The sequence below is a fragment of the Solea senegalensis genome, unplaced genomic scaffold, assembly GCF_019176455.1.
Source record: "Solea senegalensis isolate Sse05_10M unplaced genomic scaffold, IFAPA_SoseM_1 scf7180000014414, whole genome shotgun sequence".
Lineage (NCBI taxonomy): Eukaryota > Metazoa > Chordata > Actinopteri > Pleuronectiformes > Soleidae > Solea > Solea senegalensis.
The window spans coordinates 1-24793 of NW_025321042.1; the positions used below are offsets into that span (position 1 = coordinate 1).

General features: G+C 38.9%; 1 protein-coding gene across 1 annotated transcript; it reads right to left on the reverse strand.

The window, feature by feature from the left end:
* Positions 1-3502: 3502 nt before the first annotated feature.
* Positions 3503-23506, reverse strand: swap70b (switching B cell complex subunit SWAP70b). The gene is made up of 12 exons (XM_044016376.1): positions 23254-23506; positions 20932-21072; positions 14584-14757; positions 13440-13667; positions 12133-12279; positions 11729-11837; positions 11113-11294; positions 7974-8081; positions 6822-6988; positions 5648-5846; positions 5214-5310; positions 3503-4456 (listed from the first exon to the last, which is right to left on the reverse strand). Exons 1-12 carry the CDS (start codon positions 23347-23349, stop codon positions 4338-4340), a joined length of 1767 nt encoding a protein of 588 aa, XP_043872311.1. The 5' UTR covers positions 23350-23506; the 3' UTR covers positions 3503-4337.
* Between the last annotated feature and the right edge of the window lie 1287 nt (positions 23507-24793).

Below are 24793 nucleotides of genomic sequence, written 5' to 3' on the forward strand. Positions count from 1 at the left end.
CTTCAGTATGTCGTCTAAAATTCGACGAAAATGTCATACTTTAGTATGTCTATCAAAATTCGTCGAAAAAGTCATACTTTAGTATGTCTTCCAAAATTCGTCGAAAAAGTCATAGTATAGTATGTTGTCCAAAATTTGACAAAAAAGTCATACTTTAGTATGTCGTCCAAAATTTGACGAAAAAGTCATAGTATTGTATGTCGTTCAAGATGAGACAAAAAGTCATACTTTAGTATGTCTTCCAAAATGAGACAGAAAAGTTATAGTATAGTATGTCGTCTAAAATTTGACAGAAATGTCATAGTTAAGTATGTGGTCCGAAATGTGACAAAAAAGTCATAGTATAGTATGTTGTCCAAAATGAGACAAAAAAAGTCATACTTTAGTACGTCGACCAATATAGTCTGTGGTCACAAAAAGCAGCCTTTTTTACCTTGATGATGATGATGATCATGATACAAGAGTGTACAGGTAATTCTACCCTTGGCATCAATTTCTCAATGACTTGGCCTTTCACCTGGTATAGACCAGCTCTGCTGACTCGTGCTTCCCTTAAGCCTGCTGTGCTCAGCTATTTCTTTCTGTGCAATTAAGAAGGATGCTGGTAAACAATGCTCTGGTCAGAGGCCAGCTCCAAACTTGGCTCAGTCATAAATCAGACGGTTTTAACTGAAAAATGAATAGCTTCATCTGCTGGCAGCAGCACAACTCAGTCCATGGGGGTGGAAGTCCTCCAAAGAAACACTTGTGTTTTATATTTGCGCCTTGCCACACATTCTTTTGTGTTCATGGGGGAGGAAGAGGATGAGACAGCGAAGTTTTGAAGTCTTTTTGTCTTGTCACGTAAAGCATTCCTCACAGATAGAGTAGGGCCATGTGGACAACCAGTCACCTTTCACCACAGCTTTATTACAGTTCATATTGAGTTGAATTAAAAAATTAATTCTGTGCGTGTGTGTCCATAGCAGGTGTTGTCTTTTTCGCAGAGTGTGTGTGTATATGAATATAATCCACACCTGAATGCAACACTAAAGTGCCAGGTTAGTGCATGTGTTTGTTTGTGTTTGCCTTGAATGCTTCAGAAATAGTTAAAAAAAAAAAAAAGTGTGTGTGTGCATGGACTTTTACATGTATCCATGGTAACCTCTTATTCATAAAGGTTAAACATACAAATGAGAGGTCGGAGCGGCACGTGGCTCACCTTTAGTTTGGCTGTTTATGTTGTCAGAAGATATTTATATCTGCACTGAACAATTGAGGAAAGATGGGTTCGATTTCCCCACCGTGGCCTCGGGCTCGGCCTTCCTGTGGGTGCAGAGTCAACCTCAGTCAGATGCGCTGATTGGAGCCAGATCCTTTGTCCCAAATTCCGCCGTGCACCCTTGAACCTCACGAAATCTCTAAACTAAAACCTTCAGTTATTGCTGTAAATCCCACGTTTACACAAACTCAACTCTAATGTGATGTTGTGAAATGTGCTGGTGGACGAGAGGGATGACATTCAGGTGAAGTAAGGTTGAAGGTGAAATTCCACCAGTGAGGCAAAGGCGCTCTTAACCGTAATAGTCGATGTAGTTGGTGTGAAGTGGAATGCCGTTGTTAATTCCTGACTTTCTGTACCCTCTTTTGGTGTTTTTCATTTTTATGAGGTGCACAAGGACATCTGTTTGTGTCGTTCACTCTAACAGGAATTCTCTTGAGACCTTTTAATCTATAATGTGAAGATGCAGTGATATGCTATTTTTGTCTACTCTCTGGCCAGATGCTTCCCTGAACTCTGAATGTGGCTGTATCATTCCCCCGGGGTCTATGAATTGTCATGTGCGATACTACAAAGGAAGGTATACATTCTGCTGTCCCGAGAGAACCCCTGTGCTTCGTTAACCCCCATAAGCCTGTGCTCTTTAGAGCCACATTTGCTGTAAATGCCCAGAATTCCTGAAACTTTTGAACTCTATATATTTTAATTCCTCACATGTCTTTTGACACTTTGCATCTCAGATGCTCTGGTACTCTAGGGGGCAGTGAGACCCCATAACCCCACCTTATTCTTATCCTTCTCTTCCAAACCAGCCCCTCTGAACTGCAGCTCACACACACATACACACCCCCTGCGATGGATTCCAGATCAGGAATTTAATGCATTTCTGTTTCACATCACCTCCCAGGAATGCGGCACGCGTGCCACAAGCCTCATAACCTCAGGCTGATGAGTGTGAGGATGTTTAAAAGAGAGAAGGATGATGGGATACAGACGCTGCTGGGGGTTATGGGGGCTGCGGGGGGGGTTGAAAGAGCGCATCCGGTGCAGTGCTTGGCGCTAATGACAGGCCATCTTGTTGCATAAAGCCATGTTAGTGCAGCTGTGGTATGTGCTGAGCGCATCTGGACCACAGATTTTTGGGAATGTATTTAGTGTGTGTTTGTTTGGTCTGTCCCGTCTCACTCAAATTAACGACTGTTGCACGATACGATGGAGGATGGAGTGAATTAACGTAGTTGGGGATCTTTTGAGGGGGAGATGCTCTTAAAGTAGAGATTTTACAAGCTGGTCTGTTTTGCATAACATTCAGATGCTGTTTTTCTTTTCTCATTTACACATATTTTATCTTGTCAGCATTAGATGCTCCCCGTCAGGGTGTTTTTGTGCTATGGTCAATTTACCGGTTCACTGTCTCGACTTTGTCCCAGGAACATTTTTAAATAGCAGCTTTGTTTCTTGTGATTTACAGTGAGAAGAGGCTCTCAGTAACAGCATCCTGGGCTTCTTTTTCCTCTCTGCTGTGATCTACTATTGAAGACTTTAGAATTGTATTGTCATGCATCACCATACAATTCTAAATCACTTTAAAACAAGCAAATAAAATGACATAAGTGTGTAATAATATTTGTTAAAGCAGCCAACAAAAAATTACAAAGGTAATGTCATTAAACTGCTAAATATTTACAGCTCAGTGAAACTATACAAAACATGGGAAAAGCTTCAAATCCACACATTTGAGCGCTTTAGTATAAAGACATATTTCACTGTATATTATTTATTAAAATTCTTGTTTGATCACTTGTTTTGGCAGCATTTGAAAAAACAAACAGCAATGTAGATATGTATGGTGGATAAGTTTCACTTACTACTTCATCTGTTCCTGTCGGACCTTGTGAATTAGTCAAATGTAATGGCACAAGTTCAAAATTAGACCCTGAAGTGATAGAGATTAAGTAACCATTTCACAGTTGATCACATTGTCACATGAAGTTCAGCTCCCCATGGCTCTGTTGTTTGATGTACTGTAACATGTTTGTGAAACTGTAGCACCCTCGTGTGGACATGTTTGCAAAGTTACAGCTTACTATGAATGTTGAAGGCTGTTAATTGTTTTTGATTACTAAGATTATTAGGAGATGGAATTTTTAACCTTAGTAATACAGTAATGACCAATAGTTAACGTTTGTTTACAGACCTGCAGTAGAGGGGGAATAACAGATGAACCAAAGTGCAATGAGATAGTTATTCAAGATTGTTTATTACACAGTTCTGACTTTTTACATGTATAAAAACATAAAATTGAAATCAATGTTTACTCAGCAGTATCAAAAGCACTGGAGGTTATAGTTACAGTACAACACAGTTCAGAGTGAGGCCGTGTTTGTTTAGAAGCAGGAAGTGTGTTGAACTGGTTAACCACTGTAATCGTAACAATGAATCTACTCATCATTTTAGTTAAGATGGAATGTTTGTGTTAAACACTGACTTTAAATCACATTTTATCAGCTGCTAAGGACTCTGCCTCTCTGCAGCCTGACATTAGTAAGGAACTGAAAAAAAAAACCCTTCTATTCCATGTAAACTTGTTCCCAAACAGCAGTTTTAGAAATATCGGAAGCTCTATCTATACTTTTCGAAGCGTTTATAAAAGAATGGATGTGGTCAAACGTAGTGCATATCATCAATTCAAATAGGAACAAAATAATACATGGACACTAATGACTGTTGGACAAATGTACTAGTCTGACAGGAGTTAGCTCTTCTGATGTCAGATCCTAGCCAATGTTTACTGTAACAACTACAGACAGTTTTAAATTAAAGTTCACTCAAAACATGCACCTATATCTTCATTAAGCATCTTAGTTGGATCCATAAATTAGTGCTCCTCTAACATATTTTGGCCTACAGTGATAGAGACAAACATTATTGCATATTACCGCCTTTCATTCCTGATGCTCCAGTTAACAGAAACCTCCTTCCAGTCATTACTTCCCTCTGTTTTTCACATACGGTTTATACCAGCAGCTCTCCTCTGAACTGCAGACATGTCTATAGTTTAGATGTTGCAGTGGATCTACTGGGCCTCAGACACCTGGTTCTTCATCTTCTGCCATTTCTTTTCCCTCAGACTGAGCTCTGCGTCAGAAAAGGCTGCTGGACCCCAGTTGGTGATCAGTGTCGGCCCCTTGGAACCTGGTGAAGAAACAACCCCGGGCATTATTAACGGTAGAGTGGAAATTTCAAAATCTTTCTCTAAAATGGGTCAAAATATCAATTTGGTCCTTGTGCTGTTGTGAAGATCAATAAACCAGGTCAAATATTGATATTTCAATTAATAGATGAAGACACTTAAAGTAAACTTGGGTGGTTCAATACATAGAGAAATCCTGCACTTATATATTATGATGTATCACTGTTCTCTTTGTGGACAGCTCTGGTCAACATTCTCACAGTTAGCTCCCTTCAAACTTGTGGCCTCTGTAGCATTGTGTTACATGACAGAACAGCACATTTTACTGTGAGCAGCCCAAGACATACTTGTGCAATATTGATGCTGTTTCATGTTTTTAAGAAATTTCTGAACATAATGGGAATAATTTGCTTTTGACTTAATTAAATTGGTAGTGAAAATAAGTGATGCAAAAATATAGTATTCAGAGGAAGGAAAGGGAAATGTGTCCTCTCCAAAGTGAGCATTAAAAGCTGCAAATGGAAAAAATTAATTAACCACATTTGGCCATGTAATTTAAATGTTCCTGTGGTTTTCAGTGTATCTTATGTTCTATGTCTATTGCTGCTATAACACTACCGTTTCTCATTCTTGGATCAATTAAGTACATCCATCCCATAGAAGAAGTGGGTTGAATCAGAATCAGTCATTTACTACCACTACTAGTCCTCACAATAGTAGCAGCAGTGCAGGTGGTCAGGTCAGTGGTTAGTGTGTTACCTGGTTGAATGAGTCGAAGCATGCCCTCGTGTTCGGCCACCTTGTGCTTCCAGGTCTTTGTTTTGTTGGCTGCATCTTCAAGCTTTTTCATCACAGTCTGAAAATGACAGTCAAAAACACACATCACATTTAGTTTTAAAATCTGGAACATGGGAAGGAAAACTGTATGCATCTGTGCTTACATTTTAATCGCTTCAGTAGTTAGATACTTAACTGCATAATGTCCAAAAACTATTCAAGGGGTTTTGCCAAGACTTATAAATGTATAAAAGTCATAATTATGTTCTGTCCTGGACCAAAGCACATTTTATGCTTCTGATTACATTAGTCGTGAGCTGGATGGAATCTTTGACTAAAATTGGGGCATGCACAGTGGGGTCCAATCACCTCAAGCCATTCTATATTATTTAGATAAAATCAGTCTCTGTTCTGACCTGGTACTGCTCCAGGGCTCCCTGCCTCTCTTGCTCCAGATTTTCCAGTTGTATCATTGCTGCTTGTAACGCACTCTCTTTAGCCAGACGCTCCCGCTCCAGCTCCTGTTTCTCAGCCTCTGTCTCAGAGATGGCTTGCTGCTGCTGTAAATGAATTTGCTCCAACTCTGCTCTTTTTGTGGCCTCCTCCTCCAGTAACCTGCTCCACAGATATTAACATGGGTGAGATAAACCATTTAGAAGATAAAACTAAATGCTGATTTCCCTCAGTAGTATCAGCCCCCATGTAAGCTTATTCATCATCACAAAATATTCCAAATTTAAAGTCAGAGTTGTACAGTCTTGGACACATTTGCACCCAAATGTTTCCTCAGTCCAACCGATCAAGTGTGTCAGCAGGAGGCGCTGTGGTGCATTTAATCCACTAAAGTCGGTTTCAAGATTGGTTCATAGTAAATTTAGATTGTGATTTCTTCACTTCATTTACAGTTAATTCTTTGTTAAACAAATAAAAATGTGACTGCTTAAATCTAAATGCAGTATATTAAAAGGGCCCAGAGTACCTCAACAACTACAGAAGTTTCCTTCATTCATACTATTACATTAACTGCATAACCACCTGCACACATATTCTCATAGTCTCTGTGGCAAGTTCCCAATACATTTTCTGACTTACTAAAGTTAGTTTAGTTGCACTTGTGATAACAAAAAATTCAACGCAAAGAACTACATCCATGGATTTGTCTTTAGCTCTGATCAAGTGTGTGAGTTAAATGCTTTTCACACAATGACTGATATGTCTTTTTTTAATGCAGTGGTGGTAAGTAAATGTCAGCAGAAAGGAAGGAAGGAAACAGTGGAGAGAGGGAAGTAGACTGTGTGAGAGAGAGAGCGACTAAATAGAAGTAGCAGCCCATATTTTTGGGTTTTTCGAAACGCATTGGAGGCAGATTGTCAAAGCCTTATCTTCCTCAACGGAAGAGGAAGTCTAACTTGTGAAAAAACAAAGCACTAGCTTTTACCTCAGTGTCTGGTTCTAAGGAGAGAGGGTCAACAGAATACTTGTATAAACTACATTTCTCAAGTACATTGTTTTTGAGTGCCAAAGTTGTTACTGCAGTCTACAACAATCTCTCACAGATTGTGATGTCTCTTTCATTGCTTGTTTACTGACCGTGTCTGCAGCTTACGAACAATTTCCTCATCCTGCCTCGCACGCCTCTCGTCCTCCAGAGCGTCCTCCAGTTGACGATACATGTCCTCCAGCTCTCGGACCCGCTGCAGGTACTGCTCCAGCTCGGTGGACTTCTGGGCCACCTGCTCCTCCATCTGCTGTCGTACCTATTGGATAAAGAAATGGTGTAGTTAATATCTTGTGAAAGATAGTGTTAAGTACAATCACACACTTGTGATGATCAGATAATCCTTATTAACAAATTGGATGTTTTGTTTTTCCATCAAATATAATGTCTGACTAATTTCAGCTTTTACAGATATTTGTTGCTTTTCTTTTTCATTACTATACATTACTGTGAGTAACTTTTAAAAATAGACAAAATAATGTCAGTCACTTTCAAATGAGTTCCCACAATGCTGCGGAAGCCAGTCAGCTGCACATGACTCTGTGTTCCTCAATATAGCAGTGTTTATTTTACATCACGACTGATGGAGAGAAGGTGGAGGTTGCCGGTTTGAGTCCCCACCAGGTCAAAAAAAAGGGCTGGGGTACCTCAGATCAAGGCACCCAACCCGCACTGCTCCTAATTTTAGGAAAGTTTCTAGTAAAGGATGGGTTAAATGCAGAGAGGGAATTTCCCCCTGCAGAATTGATAAAGGACTAATTAATTATTTATTTCTCCCTGGTTCCCTGACACATGCATGAGGTGAAACATATTTTAAAAGAGAACTTTAGGTTAAGAAATTAGCCCCAGTTCTTTGACATGAGTGAGTAGAAAGATACTGAAATGAAAGTTTAAAGAGAACAGCTGAAATATGGACAGTCATCCTTACAAAAAAGCTCTGCAGGCTCACCTGAGGTGTTGGGTAAGTCTGGGGTTGGAGTGACACCAGCAGGGTTTTTTTTTAACTACTGAAATCGCACACTGGAGCTTTAAATATCTGTTGGACTATTGGCCGACCAAACCACAAACTGTACAAATCTTGTTGTGTTGTTGCGTCTTGATGGTGACAGATTTAAGGGTGTTGTTTTGTCATTTGTATATGCTGCTTTTCCTTGACATACTAAAATATGTATTAGACTCGATCCACAATCTATATGGACCAAAAAGTGCCAACATGCTGTGTGTTGTTACCTGTGACCACATACCATTTTCTCCCTCTCCAGATCCATCCTGTAGCGATCATGGAGTTCAGTTTGGGTCTGGAGTCTTCTTTGTTCCTCTTCTGCTGCATTAGCTGCTGCCTCTTCCAGAGCCTGGTAGGGGGGAAAACTATTTTTAGTATATAAAAGAACCCAACATTGTTATAATTTGGCCATTTGCAGAGTAATATTAGTCAATATAAAGGGTTTAACATGCATTATTGGCCTCACACCATATACTGTTTTCACTCATTGTACAATACATATTCAACACATAGTAAAGTTAAAGGTATTTCTTTGGTCTCCACGTTTCTCTCTGGTTTAACTTGAGTTTTATATCATGTCTTTAGTATAAAATTATTAGCTGCCTCAGTCTCACTGAGACTCTTAAAAGCAAATGTGAGTTGATTTTTATTTATACAATTGTTGATTTGTTTTACTTTCCTATTATCTCCTTGTATTGAATGTGTTTATTTTCTTTTAAATGTGATGTGCAAATATAAAGTCAAAAGGAAATTCAGTCTCAGTGCCTTTTTACTTTCAATTTGTATAACTTTTGTAGATGAAGAGCCTAAAACATGTGGGATAAGAGACCTCCATTTGCTACAATATGCAGTCTCACCATTAGATGTCACTAATTCTTACCCACTGGACTTATTCTTATTGGATGGTTGACCAGTAACCTCACATTAAAGGGGACATATTATACCCTACTTCCCCCTTTAAAATAGTTCCCTGGTGTCCTAATGAACATGTCAGTGACATGCCTTGGTCAAAATACCATAAGGATGAAGCATCATAGCAGTTCAATAACCCTGCTAAACCCGCCCCTTTCAGAACTATAAGTATTGAAATGGTTAAAAAGTTGATTTTGCATTATATGTCCCCTTTAAGTCATGTCACCCAACTGTAGACTGCAGCAGTTTACTACTTACATGTTAGCAGCATAGTGTGAGGAAGGGGGAGGGAGAATGAGAGAGCTCACTGATATCTGCAGATGACCCTAAGCCCCCCTCCATGCCTGTGTGTCCATTGTCCATTCATGCAGCCAGCTATAGAAACTTGCACCTCAATGGCAGATTATTGTGCACTCGGTGCTTGTGCAGTGTCCCTGACAAAGAGAAATTGTTGTACCTTACTGCACTCTTTGTTACATAACCACAATGTGAACATGCTTCTTGTCACAGTGCTGCAACATGCCCTATACTGCACTGTTGGAAAATGTTTGACAAAGGTGTGATATTTGTCGCCTCAGCTCAGTGTAAGGATAATGTTAATTGGGCCCAGACAATATTCGAAGTACCACCCATAGGCCTTTTATGTGTACTTCAGATACGGGCCCTGCTTCAAGGAGGCTGCAATCTCGCACTGTCATAGCAGTCATAATGGACAAACCAGCTACATTGTGCATTTTGTGTTTTGTATTGGAAGCTTGCCATGAAAACAAAGAAGCATGTCATCCTTTTCTGGTATGTGAAGGCCATCATAGTTCCCTGTGTGCTTGAGAAAGTGAGGGTTGTGCTTAGACGTCCTAACCATTGGATGTTTTTACACATGAAAGAAGCCTTGGCTAGAACAGCAGATGCAAACCTGACTGAAGTCAACAGTGGTTTAAAAACCCCATGGGAATGTAAGTTGTTTGCATGACAATGTGAGCCGTTGTTGCTGATAATACTCATGTATATTACAGAGATGTATAACAAGATTGGGAAGAAAAGCAGCTTAAATTGGCTTGATTTCTAAAGAACATTCAACTGAAAACCTGTTGCATGTTTTAATGTCCGTCTTCTGTACTGTTTGTGAAACTGAGCATTTACAGTATAGCATTAACAGAAAGTAGCCAATCACTGTCGGTCAAATCCACATTAGCTGTTACCACTCGGTCAGCAGTGAGTCAGAGGTGTGAGTCAGGTTTTCAAGACCATTTACCCCCCAATCCAAGCTATTTCCTCTATTTGCGGTAAGCGACAGACTACTCAGTCAGGGGTGGAGCTGATCTATTGGTATTCATGAGCCTGCTCCTGGTTTCAGAGAAGAAACGTCAGTGTTTGAGTGAAGTTTACACTTCACACTGCCATGTACAAGAACACTTGGTTATTGTGCTATGGCCATGTTATTTTTAGCTTTTACACCTGGACTGTAAAGAATGTTGCCCAGTCAGACGCATGTAGTAATGACACAGCTGGTGATCAAAATAATTACACACAGCATTTCCTTCTGCTGATATTCAGAATGATTGAGATCAGTGGCGGTGAAGGAAATCAAACACAACCTGATACCATGAAGTTATTGTGGATTGTCAGATCACTGAGTATGGGAAAGTAAATGTCAGTAGTAGTTTTATCTTTCTCAAGGTAACTTGCAGAGATGTTTCCCAAAAAGGAAAGCACATAACCTTCATTTCCAACAAGAGGACATGTATTGTGTGCATTGCTCTTCATAAACGGCTTGAGAACAACGTGTCCTCTTCATTATCCGTCTGTGGGGAGGACAGTAAATCTGAGTTTTGAGGAGCTTCTTTTTTTTACCGCGCAGATTTAAAAATGCCCTCTGTGAATGAATGGAACCTCAGGGATTTCCCCAAACGCATTCCAGTTAAATAACTTCCCCCTGTTGGTGTATTTTCGGAGTATGTTTTTAGACAGAAAATAAATCCTGGTATTTCAGGTTCACACTGGTGGTGGAAGCTCAAGTGTCTGCACAGTAAACTGGTTTGTAGATAAAAAGTGTATCAACATGTCTGTTAAGGAAATACCGGCCTCTCTTCTTTTGTCACACAGAAATACCTTCCTGTTCTGATGCAGATTTACTGTCTGTATGTTTGTTTCTGCAGTGACTTAATTCTCTATGTCTTAGCCATATTTTCTTCAATAAAAAAGGGACATTAAGTTAGGTAAACATATGCAAACTTATTCTGCCTAGTAATGGGAGGTTATTTAAGATGAAAAAATATACTGGTCTGAATTTCACCATGTTTTTGTCACAGTGTTCAGAGCACCCCTGTTTCAAAGAAAACAGCTTGTTTTCAGTATTTTGGAGTAGTCCAACAAGAGACAGATAGATTGAAGAAGGTCCAGTGGTTTTATTTCATTTGAAGCAGTCCTCCTCAGTTTGCATATCACAGCTTTGTCAGTTTTCTGCTCACCTTCCTCATGTTCTCCAGCTCCTGCTGTTTGGCCTCGTTGGCTGTCTGCAGCTCCCTCATCCTCAGCTCCAGCTCCTCCTGCTCAGCCTGCTGCCTCAACCGCAGATCCCGTCGCTTCTGCCGAGCCTCGCGGTGCGGCGCTGGCCGGCCCATACGCAGCAGACTCACACAGATCTGAATGGCTAAAATCAGAAAGTTTGCAAAAATCTATTTTTAGATTGTATTTCTGAAGTAGTGATTGCTCATTTCCTGTTTTCTATGAAAATAAACATAATCTTTGAGTTTTAACTTGCTCAGTTTTACTACAACATTTTCATCCATTATGTATTGATAATGAACAGTAATTGGTTTCAGGTTTACAGTTCTCCTGTACTGGGTCAACTGTCAGTCATTACTGTTGGTAACTATTTAATTATTACGAAGAAATAAACTGATTACTTACATTTTGACACATAATTTGAGAACGTCGTCTTTCGTTTAAAAAGTGCACATACAGCAGTGAACAGCGACTGAGTCATCACATTGAGGCTTTGCAACAGTACACTTAAATGGATGTTATCAGACACAGATAAATCATATCTGTGATTGACTATTTGAAAAGTCATTTAACACTCACCCTGGATCCACTCCTGCTTCTTCTTCTTGTCCGACACACTGATTTCAAAACTTTTTATTGACGACTTGATGAGGAAGAGACACTTCTTTCCCTCTTTGTCTTGTAAAGACTGAAGGGAAAACAGAGCATAGGGAATACATCAAATGAAATGGACGCAAATGCTTGCACACACACACACCACAGCACAATAAATCTTATGTAAATGTCCATAGAGCTTGCAGCTGTGTTTCTTTAGTTATGAGGAAATTAATAATTAACCTGTTTTTTCTGCTTTGTTTATATGTGACTATCATGTTCTATCATGAGCTAAAGCTAGTTTTAGTAATCCAGTCGGTCACAATCAAGTCCAGAGATGTGGTAAGATTCAAGGAGAAGAGTTTTCAATGACAGCACTAGGTTCTTGCCTCCACAATGCAGTTTCCATCCAATAAGATGTCTCCTTTCTTATGAGCCAGGTCCTCACCAACATAGTAGGAAATCAAATTTGGCTTCAGCACAAACCAGCGCTCGGTCCAGTTCTTCCTCTTGTGACCTTTCTTCATTATGTAGCCCTGCACAGACAAAAACCAATCACTTTTACTGACATGACGCTCTGTATTAAATATGATCTAAAATGTTACATGATCAAGACCTCTTTCACAAGGGTGACCTGGCCAAGAAAGGCAGCAGCACACGTCATAGTTAATATTAGAGCTGCAACTAACGATTATTTTCATAATCGATTAATCTGTCGATTACTTTCTCGATTAATCGTTTGGTCCATAAAATATCAGAAAACCTTAAAAAATGTTGATCGGTATTCGTCAAATGTCTTGTTTTGTCCACAAACCAAAAATGATTTCTTTGTTATCCAGAGCAAAGAAATGAAGAAAATATTCACATTTAAGAAGCTTAAACAATCTTAAATCATGTTTTAATCATGAGAAAAGTTTCAAACTGATTTATCGATTATCAAAATAGTTGTCGATTAATTTAGTAATCGATTCATCGATTAATCGTTTCAGCTCTAGTTAATATAAACAGGGAAATTACAACAGTTATAAAACAAACATTGAAATATAAAACTGCAAGTAAATAGACAAAGTGCAGGAGTTGGTTGCAGTAACAATTTAAGAACACAGGAACTGTTCAATGGATTCCCGTTGTCGTTCTTTTAACATGAAATCAATGAGTCACTAAAGAGGCCACCCTTAGTCTGCTTGTCTGAGGTTACTTCCTGTTAAAGGGTTGTTTTTTTTTTTTATCTCCACTGTCTCGAGTATGTGCTTGCATATGGTTGTGGTTTTAGCCAAGGCACTTGGACGAGGATAAAGAATTGCCAGCACTAATGTTCCACACACTTTATCATGTGTGGGGGAGAAAATGACAAAACTAGCTGGGTACTTATAAAGGATTCTCTATGTGACTGCATTAGGTTTAGCTCTGCATGTTATTCTGATGCCATGAGATCATGCTTAAACAGAAATAAAAGCTGACAATCTCTCTTTGAATACCATTATTATAATGTGACTTAAAATCCACTCATGGTTACACCTAAACCAGTAAGAATCCCTGGTTGTGGGTTTGGTTCAAATCTCCAGAAATAGGGTTACACCTGAGTCAGAGCTGCTTTAAAACACAGTTGTGTTTATTTTGTATAGAATGTAAACCTCTTTCATTGCTTTTAAAGACTTTATGATCAGAGATGTGTCAGTGCAGGTGTGCTGCCCACCTGTTTGAGCACGTCCAGGATGAGCTCCTGGTAAACCTCGCTGATGCCCATGGAGAGCGTCTGCAGGTCCATGCCTTTACTGAAATGGCCTGACCCCACCAGTTTGATCAGCTCCCAGGCGTTCAGACACTGCTGCGTCGAGTCCAGCTGCAGCTTGTAGTCCTCAAAACGCTCCTCCACCCAGCTGCCCTTTATCGCCTCAGTAAGCTTACGCAGAAAGTACTCGATCTGTGTACAGAGACAAATTCAGCTCGACACAAACACTGAACACAATCTATAAATCATACAGAAAGGTTACACGCAGTTTTGACACTGACAAACAAGGATTTCTTTAAGATCTTTTCTGCAAACCCTTAAGCTGTTTATTTATATTCAGCTGTATGTTTGCTATTGTTCTGCATTTTCCCCATTATTCATTTTGAAAAAGGTGTCTTGCAGCAGATACTTGTACATTTCATTTGCAAACAATCCTCCAGTGATTCAGCTCTGATGTTTGTCATGCCCAACAATAAATCTTCCAGTGTTAGTAATAGAACAGGAAGCTGGAAACTTCCTTTTCTGCTCTTGTGTAACAGACATTCATCTGGTCAGTTATTGAAGCAGTTGATACGACACACCACACCAATACAACTACACCCCATTTCTGAATTCAGCCGGTGCTTCAGGATATGTTAAACATTAATTTAAATCAGCCATTTCTTCATTGGAAAGTTATGAGACAAATGACTTGATTTTCTCCAATGTCAAAATTGATTAAAAAAAAAAAAAACATTACTGATGGATTCAAATATATAATTAATGTGTCCATTGATGTTTGGAAGATAATCTCTTCTCTTAAGTCAGAAGTTGTCATTTGTTTATGGGTTGTTTTTTTTACTTTTCTTACATTAATTTGAAGTGATTTGGGGTGTTGACACATCACTACTACACGTACAAAAATGGAAGACAGTGTCACTATGAGAAATTCCTAACATCTATGGTTCATTAGTTGGCATTGGTGTAATCAATAATAATGCTGATATTCATGTTAATGGGCTTTTTTTCTAAGAAACACAGGTGTTCACTTCTGAAAACCACAAGATGTTTAGGGAGAAAAAGTGCCACAGACGTTTGTAATCTTGCACTTGTGGTGATGAACACTTACCTCCTCAGTGACCACGATCAGTGGATATCGGTCCTCAGACAGGAAGTTGAAGATACACCAGATCTTGAAGGCGTCATCGTTGGAGATGAGCAGATGACTTTGTTGCATGTTTTTCCTGTAGCACAAAGTCCAGCACATTTTGTTGAAGTCCTGCCGGTCAAAGTTATCCGTCACCTGTGGCAAAGCACAAAAGCAGCTGCGGTGAGTCCAGGAATAACACTGGATAGCATATGATAGCTGTGCTTTGCAGGTGGCAGTACACACATTCACCCCCTGCAGAGTAAAACATGAGCAGATTTAAAAGAGGTTTCCCTCTCCTCATTGTCAGTGGTTTCCAAATTTGATGACAACCATTTATCAACAATTTAACTATCATTTATACAGAAGTATAAACACCAGATAAGGTATTTTTTAACCACCTGCAGAACGACCAAACTTCTTTTTCCATCTGTCCCTCTGGCTCCTCGGGGAAGACACAAACACTGTTTATAGCAAAACTGCCAATAAAGTGAAGAAAAAAAGGGCTCTTTTTGTAAAACACAAAATATCTAAGGTTCAAATTCCAGAGTTATAAAAGTATAAATTTGGCTGTGGAGGAGAAGTGTTTTCCTTCAGCCTTGAACAGAAGTGTCTCCATGGAGAATTCTGGCATCTGCCCCCTCAAAAAAAACAAGGCACAAGTAAACCTCTAAAAAACCAACAACTCATTCGCTCACTGAACCGATCATGCACTGAACTGTGATAGAGAATGTCTGTTGAAAACACAATGTTTGCATGAATAATGTGATTAGTTTGCATCATTATGATTTGAGCAGGACCTGCTTTTATAACCTCCACACAGGCCAGGACACAATTGACAACTCAAGTATGAGACCAGCATAGAAGATGAGTCTGCACCAGGACATCACTCACATTTTAATCAACCCCATTGTGACACTCGTGAAATCACCATCACAGCTCACAGTAAGTGTTTTAATTTAAGGTACAACAGCATGCATTCACAGCAAAGTTAACAGTATGGAAATTTAAAGAATTTTCAGTGACTTAAAATTAAACAGTGAAGTTTGGACTTCCACGACTTTTGCTTAAAACTTTCATTTGAATCTTGATGTAGAGTGTTCATTGAGAAAACACACACACAAAAAAATAATAATAACAATAATAATAATAATAATAATAATAGGGAGCTTGTTAAGTTAATGGGTTGCCATCATTTACTACTTCCTTATAGATAAGCTTTATCTTTTATAGTACAGAGCCAATCCCAGCTGACATGGGGAGAATGGCGGCGTACATCCTGGACAGGTCATCACGCCAACACAGGGTCAACACATAGGGATGAACAACAACCATCCACTCTGTCTTATCAACCTCTGCATGTCTTTGGACTGTAAGAGGAAGCTGTAGCCTCTGGAGAGAACCCACGCACACAGGGAGGACACCCAAACTCCACACAGAAAGGCCCTGGGATTCAAACCAGTAACCTTGTTGCTGGTGAGGCATCAGTGCTAGCCACTATACCAACATGTGTGAGTCTGCAAAATAAACTTGAGTGACCAACATGCGGTTTGAATTGTATCCTGGATTCTCTCACGGCCATTTCATTATTTTCATTTTCTGTGCTGGGAGACATTCAGCCCAAGAGAATGGCCGCACTGAAGTAGTGTGAACTTTTCTAAAGCTGCACAGGATCTGATGTAACGCTCTATTGTGCTAATTTAGGGCGAGTGCCTTTGTGGAAACCTGGGCTGGATGTTAAAGTGACACTCCACCCACAATCTCTAAAACTGTCCTTTCCAGCATTTGTAATTTAGCCATTCAAAGATCAGCAGCTGATGTTGTAATGTAATGTAATCTGTAATGATGTGTAACAATGTTGTAATCTCAGGCAATGTAATCCATTTGGAGCAGAAAAAATATGACAATCAGCATGTATGTTAGCTCTCAAAATAAAAAAAATATAAGACCCTCTGTGTGTACCTTCCTCAAAGCTAAGATGCTCTGCTTGATAACAGCGCTAAAACCACACCGACAAAGATTAGCTTTTGAAACTTAAGCATTAACTGTAAAGATCTTAAACTTTGAGCTGTGATGACACTAAATAATAATAAAAGATTCTTTGAACCCCAATGCACCCAATGTAAGGTTAATGAGACAGCTGCACTAAACTAACAGTATTGGTAATTATCAAAATATTTTTTACGATTCTGTAATGTTAATACACCAGTATGTAGAAGCTCTTTAACTGATATGCTATTTTAATGCTAAAATTTAACTTCTTGTTATCCACAAATTCACTTTTCACAAAAACAAAATTGTAAAGCACATTATTATTTCTTGATTAAGATGTCAAATTATAGTTTATTATTTGCAGTCCTGAAGAGGAAATCTCATATTAGTGGTTGAATGTTATGCTTGATTAATTTCTGACTTATAAAGGCCGGCTCATATTTGGGTATTTAAAAAGGTAAATTTTGTTTGTTATTTGCCAAATAAATAACATGTTTATTTTTAAAAGATTTTTAAAAAATGGAATATGAATGTATGTGTATGTCATGTTTATTTGGCTGACAGTTTTTTTATCACAGAGTAAACATTTCAAAAGCCAAAAAAAAAAAAACCTTCCTTGTGAAGATTTTGATCATATTTCACACTGCACATCTACTGTATATCGGACTCAAACGAACATCAGCAGCATGACAGAGTCTGTCATGCGAGGATGATCAAGGCTGCATTCAGACATTGTCTATTTCATTCTGCCAATTTTGGACTTGAAGTTCAGAATGAGTCAGCAAGGACAGACGACGAAACCTGAGTTTTTCATGAAGGAGCAGCTCTTTGTCCAACACTGTAATGTCACGCTTGCCTTGTTTCTCTTTGTCCCTGTGGCTCGCTGACTCTTGCTCTCCATCCTCTGCTATTCTTTCTCTCACTCCATCTATCACTCTTTTCCCCCTCAACAATAAGAGCCTTGTCAGTGGAGCCTCCCCTCCACCGCCACATGTCCATTAAGATTCAGGAGCCACACTCCGGCTTCATGAGCAGCATCATTTACAACTCTCACTGAAACACCAAAGAAGTAAAACGAGTGAAACAAGACAATTACACGGCTTGTAACCAGCTGAACCACATAGTATTCTATGCAAATAAGGGGCTTTTGTAAATGGAATATTTAGCAACAAAGAGTTGTTAATGAAGTCAAGTTATAATGCTCCAGGGCACAGGTGTTGTCTGGGTGTTTCGTTCACCATTTAAAACGTTCAGCATTGTGTGGTTAATGTTTTGGGACTTGTTAAAAAAAAAAAGGTGGATGGACTGATAAAGCTCCTTTCAGTTTGGATTCAGAGTTTGTTCCTACAAGAGTCAATATAATGGAAGAAAAGTCTGCATGTGGACAACAATGTGAGCCTCAACGTCATCAGTCACTAAACCTGAACTCAACATGAATGTGAATAAATGAATGAATGAATGAATGAATGAAAACCAAAGAGAATAAATGAAGCAGAATAATGATGTGACCACAGCAGTGTGATGTTACAGGTTCATGTTTCATATTTGTCCATCCTGTCCACACATTGGATGAGAAGAAAAAACATTTAAATGGCAAGAGAGAATATTGTACCCGCTTTGTACTTAACAATAAAAGTAATTATATGGAAAAATGAAGAGCATTTGAGAGGAATGCTGTCACAGTTAGTCAGTGCAAATAGGGATGATTACAGCTAACAACACTACTTTAATTGTGGGTGTTTTCTTAAAGTGAACCTTAACCAAACGCTTGAGTCCAGATGTTAGTTTTTGACGTCACTCTCTGACACTCACTCATACACACACACACACACTCTCAGGATATGTCAGGGTCACAGAGGGTCACTTGTGTGTAAGGAATGCTACGCTCTGACAAACCACAAAGTGCTGAGTCCTGAGCTTCAGCGTCATGTCTTTGTCTGCTGCCAAGTCGACATCATCAGTGTGTCAGTGTCAGCTTATTCAGCTACAACAGCTTTGAGCATCTACACAATCCAAGATGAAATTTCAGTGACTGCAATATAATTACTGCCGCACTGCCACACAGACGGGAACAACTTATGACACAACACATCCCCAGGAACAGAAACAGAGTCACAAAATGTCTTCTGTAGAGTTCCCCTTCCTTTATATAACTCTATGACTGTGTTCAGAAAAAGGGATGACTCAGTACCATTATCTATGTCCAATAACAATATCAATATAACAACCTTGAAATCCAATCAATACACCCACCAGCCTTTCACCTCCTTTTAAAAAATGAGGTGTTCAAAGGTAAATTTGCTGAAGCTGTTATGATCTAGCAATAACATAAGCCATTTCAAAAACATTATGTTCCAACTACATGCCAGACATTTGCAGCCCTCACACAACAGTGATATCAGATATGTCTCTTAACAGTGTGTTGCCTGTGCTAACTAAAGCACTGAAATCATAAATCATATACAGGGTTAAGAATCGAATTGAATATTACTTTATTCTTTTTCTTCTCATCCTTACTTCAGACCTGGCTTATCTTCTGCTTTTATTTCTAAAGATTTACATTTTTTTATGAACAATTCCATGTGTAAGTGAGTATTGTTGTTGTCCTCTGACGCATATGCACACGTAATCATACAGAGTTTCCTAGTGGGAGCGGGTGGAGTTTCCTCAGAAGTCAGAGCAGTTGAATGCACTGACTACACCCCTCGGTGGGTGGGGTGGTCGTGTGTGAGAGTGTGTATATGGAAAATGCTGTGGGATGCACAGGTTCGGAACATTTGCTCATAATGTCATGTTGCCTTTCCTGGAATCACATTTCCTCTAAGAAAGGTGTGTCCGTTTCAAAGCAATGTTACCGTTTCTAAAGCAGCCCTTGCCTCCAGCTCAAATTCACAGTAAATAACTTACTGTATTTCAAATACTATCTTGGGTAAATGATGGATGGGCAGGCAAACCAAAGCCTTAATCCTAACCTTAACCCTAAACAATTAATGTTCAAGCCTAACCTTAATCTCACCACAATTTACAATTTAATCCTCACTTTAACAAGGGCCTCAGAAATTAGGTTCTGCCTCATTAGGACCAGGTGTTGGACCCTATTAATAAGTTACATCAATATGACCTCCACACACTGTTAACCCAAATCTAAACTGCAAATCTGAAAGTAAACATTTGTGTCAAATTTGATAGGATTCTTGTAACGCATACGAAAGGGAACACCTTCATTAGGCAAAAAGGTCACAGTAGCCTTGACCTTCACCAACAGAATATGACGTTTTCTTTCAGTGAATGTCAGAGCAAAGTTGACACAGTAATTTGTGGTAAAAGCATGTAACATGTAAACATCAGAGAAGACCTAAATAAGACGTGTCATGCATCCTGACATGCAGAGCATTAATGGGATTGGCACCAGCACCCCAGAACCCTCATGTGGAGGATAAAACAGACGGATGTTTTTTTTCAGTGAATCTGAATTTAAGACGTTTGGAGATCACAGAACCGGAAGTACAATCTACAAAACAATGACAGAGGTCTGTGACACAGCAGAATTACAATCCTTTTACTGAGGCAACAGTTTTATTTTATTGCTACTACATCATATGAGAATGTCAGACAGCCAGCAGTGCATGACATCTCGAAATGAAAAAGACCATTTCACTAGTCACACTAACCAGAAAAACAATCACATCATTCTGTCTATGCAGTGACCCATTATGACATCATCAGAGCAGCTGATTGAACACACTCAGTGTTCAGTAACTGGTATTGTGTTGCTGTCTGAACTCAGGAATTGTACAATGAGGCAATAAACCAAGATATGCTGTGTCATTACACAACACCTTAATGACATTTAAAATGGATGAGTATGAAAGTCATGTGATGCATTTACAACTGAATATACACACTGTATCTCAGATGATTACATCAAAATCAGAGTGTTCAATCTGAATTTTAGTGGTGAGATGATCAGAGGACACTGTATATAAATAAAAACGGAAATTTAGAAAAACGTTGACATACAAAAGTGGAATTGAAACTTTTGGATTAAGTGTTCAATCTTTTTTTAGGGTTTGTACTACTGATAATGTGTAATTTTCCATACAAAGAATTGAAGAGGCACCGACTGTTGACTCACTTTGCCAATGAAAAAACTACAAACACCAGGAGGACACTCATATTCCACAGAGAGAGCAACAGAAATGTCTTGTGGTGAGGCAACAACTGTGAGCTAACATCCTCTACCCTGATGTGAAATCTTACAAATTTTACAACTGTGATCTACTCAATATTCTAATTTTGCAGAAAATCCAGACCAAAGTGACTCCATGAATAACTGACCTTATCCAGGATAAACTTGTTCAGGTATGGCATGTATCCCTGGTTGGAAACAGGACCCTCATCATCATCTTTAAAATGCTCCTCCAGTGCCACGGGGTCGTGTGGGATCTTCATCACTGTATATAAGCTGTGGGACAGCACCTGGAATGATGGAGAAGAAACCTTTACTATCATTATTTACTTTGTCGCTGTAATAACTACGTTAATATTAAGTCGATAAAACATAACGTTCCATCGAATGTCCAACATCAGCAAGTTGAGTTGACATCAGCAAATCCTGATATTTGAGAAGCTGTAATCGGAAAATATTTAGCAATTTCCTTGAATAATACAGTGATGATAGTAATCAAAAATGTTTTCTCGACCACTCTAGGTACAGTTTCCGTTTCTTCCAACAATAGCAAAGAGCTTTGAAGGAACACTTACAGGTATACTTGATCGACAACCTGACAGTATTTCACAAGAAATTTGTAGCAAATATATAACAGATGTGATGCTCAAAGTTCAAAGTATTTACTCTGCTCACTTGCTCAGTGCAATGCAACACTAAAAATGCATACACTAAAAAAAAAAAGGGATAACAAAACAAACCTTGAAAACCATTTGTTCGCACTGACTGCACTCACTGCCACATCACGAGTCCAAAAACAACAGAAGTAAACATATTTCTGATAATGCAGCGCAGTACAATTTATTGTCAAATTTGGCTTTGGTCAACCACAGTTGTTTTCAAATGTGCTCTATAAATAAATTTGATTTGAGTTGAGTGGAGTGGAACTAGACCCTCACTGCAGAAGTCACAATCACATTTTCCTGAGAGATTTCCTCACATTCACAAACATTAAACCTGGCCTTAACTGCTGTTAACTGATGGTTAACTAAAAATGTCAGAACAAAAAAATGCCCATCACTACACATCACAATAAGGTTCAACATTATATTGCTTCTATTGTATCAAGACAAAATCTGCATCTGCAATATTCAATTTGGTAATTTTCTCTCTAAAAAATTAATTGTTACATAACAGTTTGAGTGTTTTCTGTGATTTTCAGCTTTTTAAATGGTTTGGTTGGTGAAGAAAACTAAATATTTCATAATATCATAATAAAAATTTGCCAATATTCGCTGACATTTTGAGGACCAAATAACTAATTGATTAGTTGCGGACGTAATAGACCTTTTTGGTAAAAAAACTTTTGGTATGATAATATGCATTTCTGCTACCCATGACGCTTATTTCATAAACTGATGGTTTCCTATATTTCACAGAACGTCTTTTGTAAACTTGCTGCTTCTGATTGTGCGTAAACGTGTACACATGTACACACACGGGAGAATAATGTGACAGTGACAAATTTTGACAAAGTTTGACATCTTGCACATACAAAATGGCTTAAAGCTACATTGCACTCTGATCTATTGAAATGCAGCAGTAAAAATATACCTTTAATCTTAATATTAAGACATGGCTGACATGAAACTTTGACCGTAATCTATAATTTATTGATTTATTTATTGATTAAACAATGTTTGGCTGGCACACAGAAGTGGAAATATTAGGAAATGTCAAGGAGTTGTAGACATGAGAGTTATCAAAGAGAAACTAACGAATGAAATGTTCCTAATGAACTAATGATTTTGAACCAATTCACAGACAATGAATAACACAATTACATATTTATCCTTTCTTCAAGTCAATACAGGATAAATATCTGACATGAACATGTCTAAAACCATTGCTTACGTTAGCATCTAAGACAGATACTTGATTCTTTAAAAAAAAATGCAATAATCGGTTTGTTGTTTGGTGGACTATGATCATTTTATCTACTTTGTTAGCTCTCTTAACATAACTTTAAAACACCTTCTGATGCAGAATACTGTAATAATCCAGTGACTTTACAATAGAAAACAACTGTAAACAAAATAACAATTATTTGTACAAGATAATTACTGAGGAACACTAGGAACTAGCAACACTGTTTAACTTTGACATAGAAGTCTGGTGTGATAGAGAGCCTTTATGGGCATATTCTGAGGTTAAAATAATAAATCTGATATTAATGAACAACCCCTATAATTTTTAAAAGTCCCCACGGGCTCCAAAACGGCTGTGTCCGGCCCTGCTTGTGATTAATCAGCGCAACAAGGACAAACAGGTGCGTCTCAACCGGACAAACCTCCCAGGTTTTAAAAATAAACAAAACAAAGTGTCGAAAAAATTAAAAAGTTGACCACAGTAGCAGAGGGTTATGTTTCTGCTCCGTGTCCAAAACGCACAGACTCGCGAGAAAGACATTCACAGAGAAAATACTGTTGTACCTTCAGCTGAGATTTGGAGACTTTGCCGCTTTTGTCCACGTCCAGCGCCGTGAACGCGTGCCATATCGACTTCAAAAGTTCGTCCCGTAGAGCCATGGTGGAGAGAGACTAACCGTGTCCTTTCTCTCGTCTTTTTCTCACACTTTCTGTCTCTCTCTTTGTCGATATATGTCCTCTCCTCCAACGTCGTTTGGCTGTCTGTCTGTCTGTCTCTCTGTGAACTTGTCTCTCTGGCGCCAGGACGTGGAGAGCGCGGTCACGTAACGCGCGTGCTTGGATTTGGCACTGTCCTGATGGTGGAGACGAGCGAAGAGCTGCAGCACCGCGCAGCGTGAGACACACGGAATGATACCGAGATATTGACATAAAGTGCGCTACGGTAAAAACATAAAAACACGAGGAAGTGCATCTGGCCTGTGGTAAATTACAACCCAGCAAATATATATTTACATATTTTATTGTTTATAAAGGAGTGCCTTTCTCGTGGAGAAAAGTAATGCAGTTCCCTATAATGGTACTTTTCCATGACACAGTTCCAGCACAACTCAGCTCGACTCTACTCGGGTGTTTTTCCATTAGTACCTAGTACCTTTTTAGTACCTGCTCTGTTGTGGTTCCAATCAGGGCTGGACTGGCAGCCCACCATGATTATTCATACGATATGCGGAGGCACATGACATACCAGAGTATACATGCGCACATTGTGTTGCTTCAAAAATTAAAATTAAGTACAGTGGCCTATATGGAATAGAGTATTGATATTATCTTTCACTACTCTTCATCTTGGGAGAGCTGGCCACAGTGCTACAATTCCCATCTTGAAGTGAAAGTGGTTTTCAAAGAAACACTGCTAGAGATGACTTTTCAGTGTTTAATGAAACATACTGTTTATACAAACAAACAGTAAGGCCATACATACAATAAAGTGCTCCTCAAAGTGGCACCTTAAAGTATGAAAAAGAGAGAGAAAATAAGAGTGAAAAAGATTGAGAGAGATGCAGAGACAGGCAGACAAAGGAAAGAAGGAGAGCAGGGATCAGTTAAGTTTAAATAATATTTAGGTGAACAGAGAGTTAATATACTGTAATAGCTTATTTTGTACTCACATATGCTGAGACAAAGGCTGCATGGTTTTTGGTGCTCTGAGGGAGACAGAAAGCAGAGGTGAGGTCAGATATGCTAGATTCATCTGCTACTTCTCTTCTAGAATTTAAATAAGAACTATTTAATAAACTCACAATGAAAGAAAAAGAATGCATATGAACTCCACATCAAGGAAAGGCAAACCTTCACTCCAAATATGCCTGAAGGGGAGAGAAAGAGAGGCCAGGTGGATCAAGAGAACAGTGAGAATGAGACAGCATCATTTATATTCACTGGTGTCTTCAAAATAATGCAATAATAGATAGTTGCATTCATTACAGTCACTTTGTAAAAGTAGTAGGCTATATGACCATCCAGGTGGATGTCAGCAAGAACACATAACAACAGTATACAGTATAGTAACTCACAAATGTGGAGAATGCCTGTGAGGTGACCA

Excerpts from the sequence above, each read along its gene's own strand:
- swap70b (XM_044016376.1), bottom strand. The coding sequence starts at position 23,349 with ATGGCTCTACGGGACGAACTTTTGAAGTCGATATGGCACGCGTTCACG. Across the intron at positions 11,838-12,132 it reads ATGGAAACTGCATTGTGGAG|TCTTTACAAGACAAAGAGGG; the intron begins GCAAGAACCTAG and ends TTTTCCCTTCAG. Across the intron at positions 6,989-7,973 it reads ATCTGGAGAGGGAGAAAATG|GTACGACAGCAGATGGAGGA; the intron begins GTATGTGGTCAC and ends TTTATCCAATAG.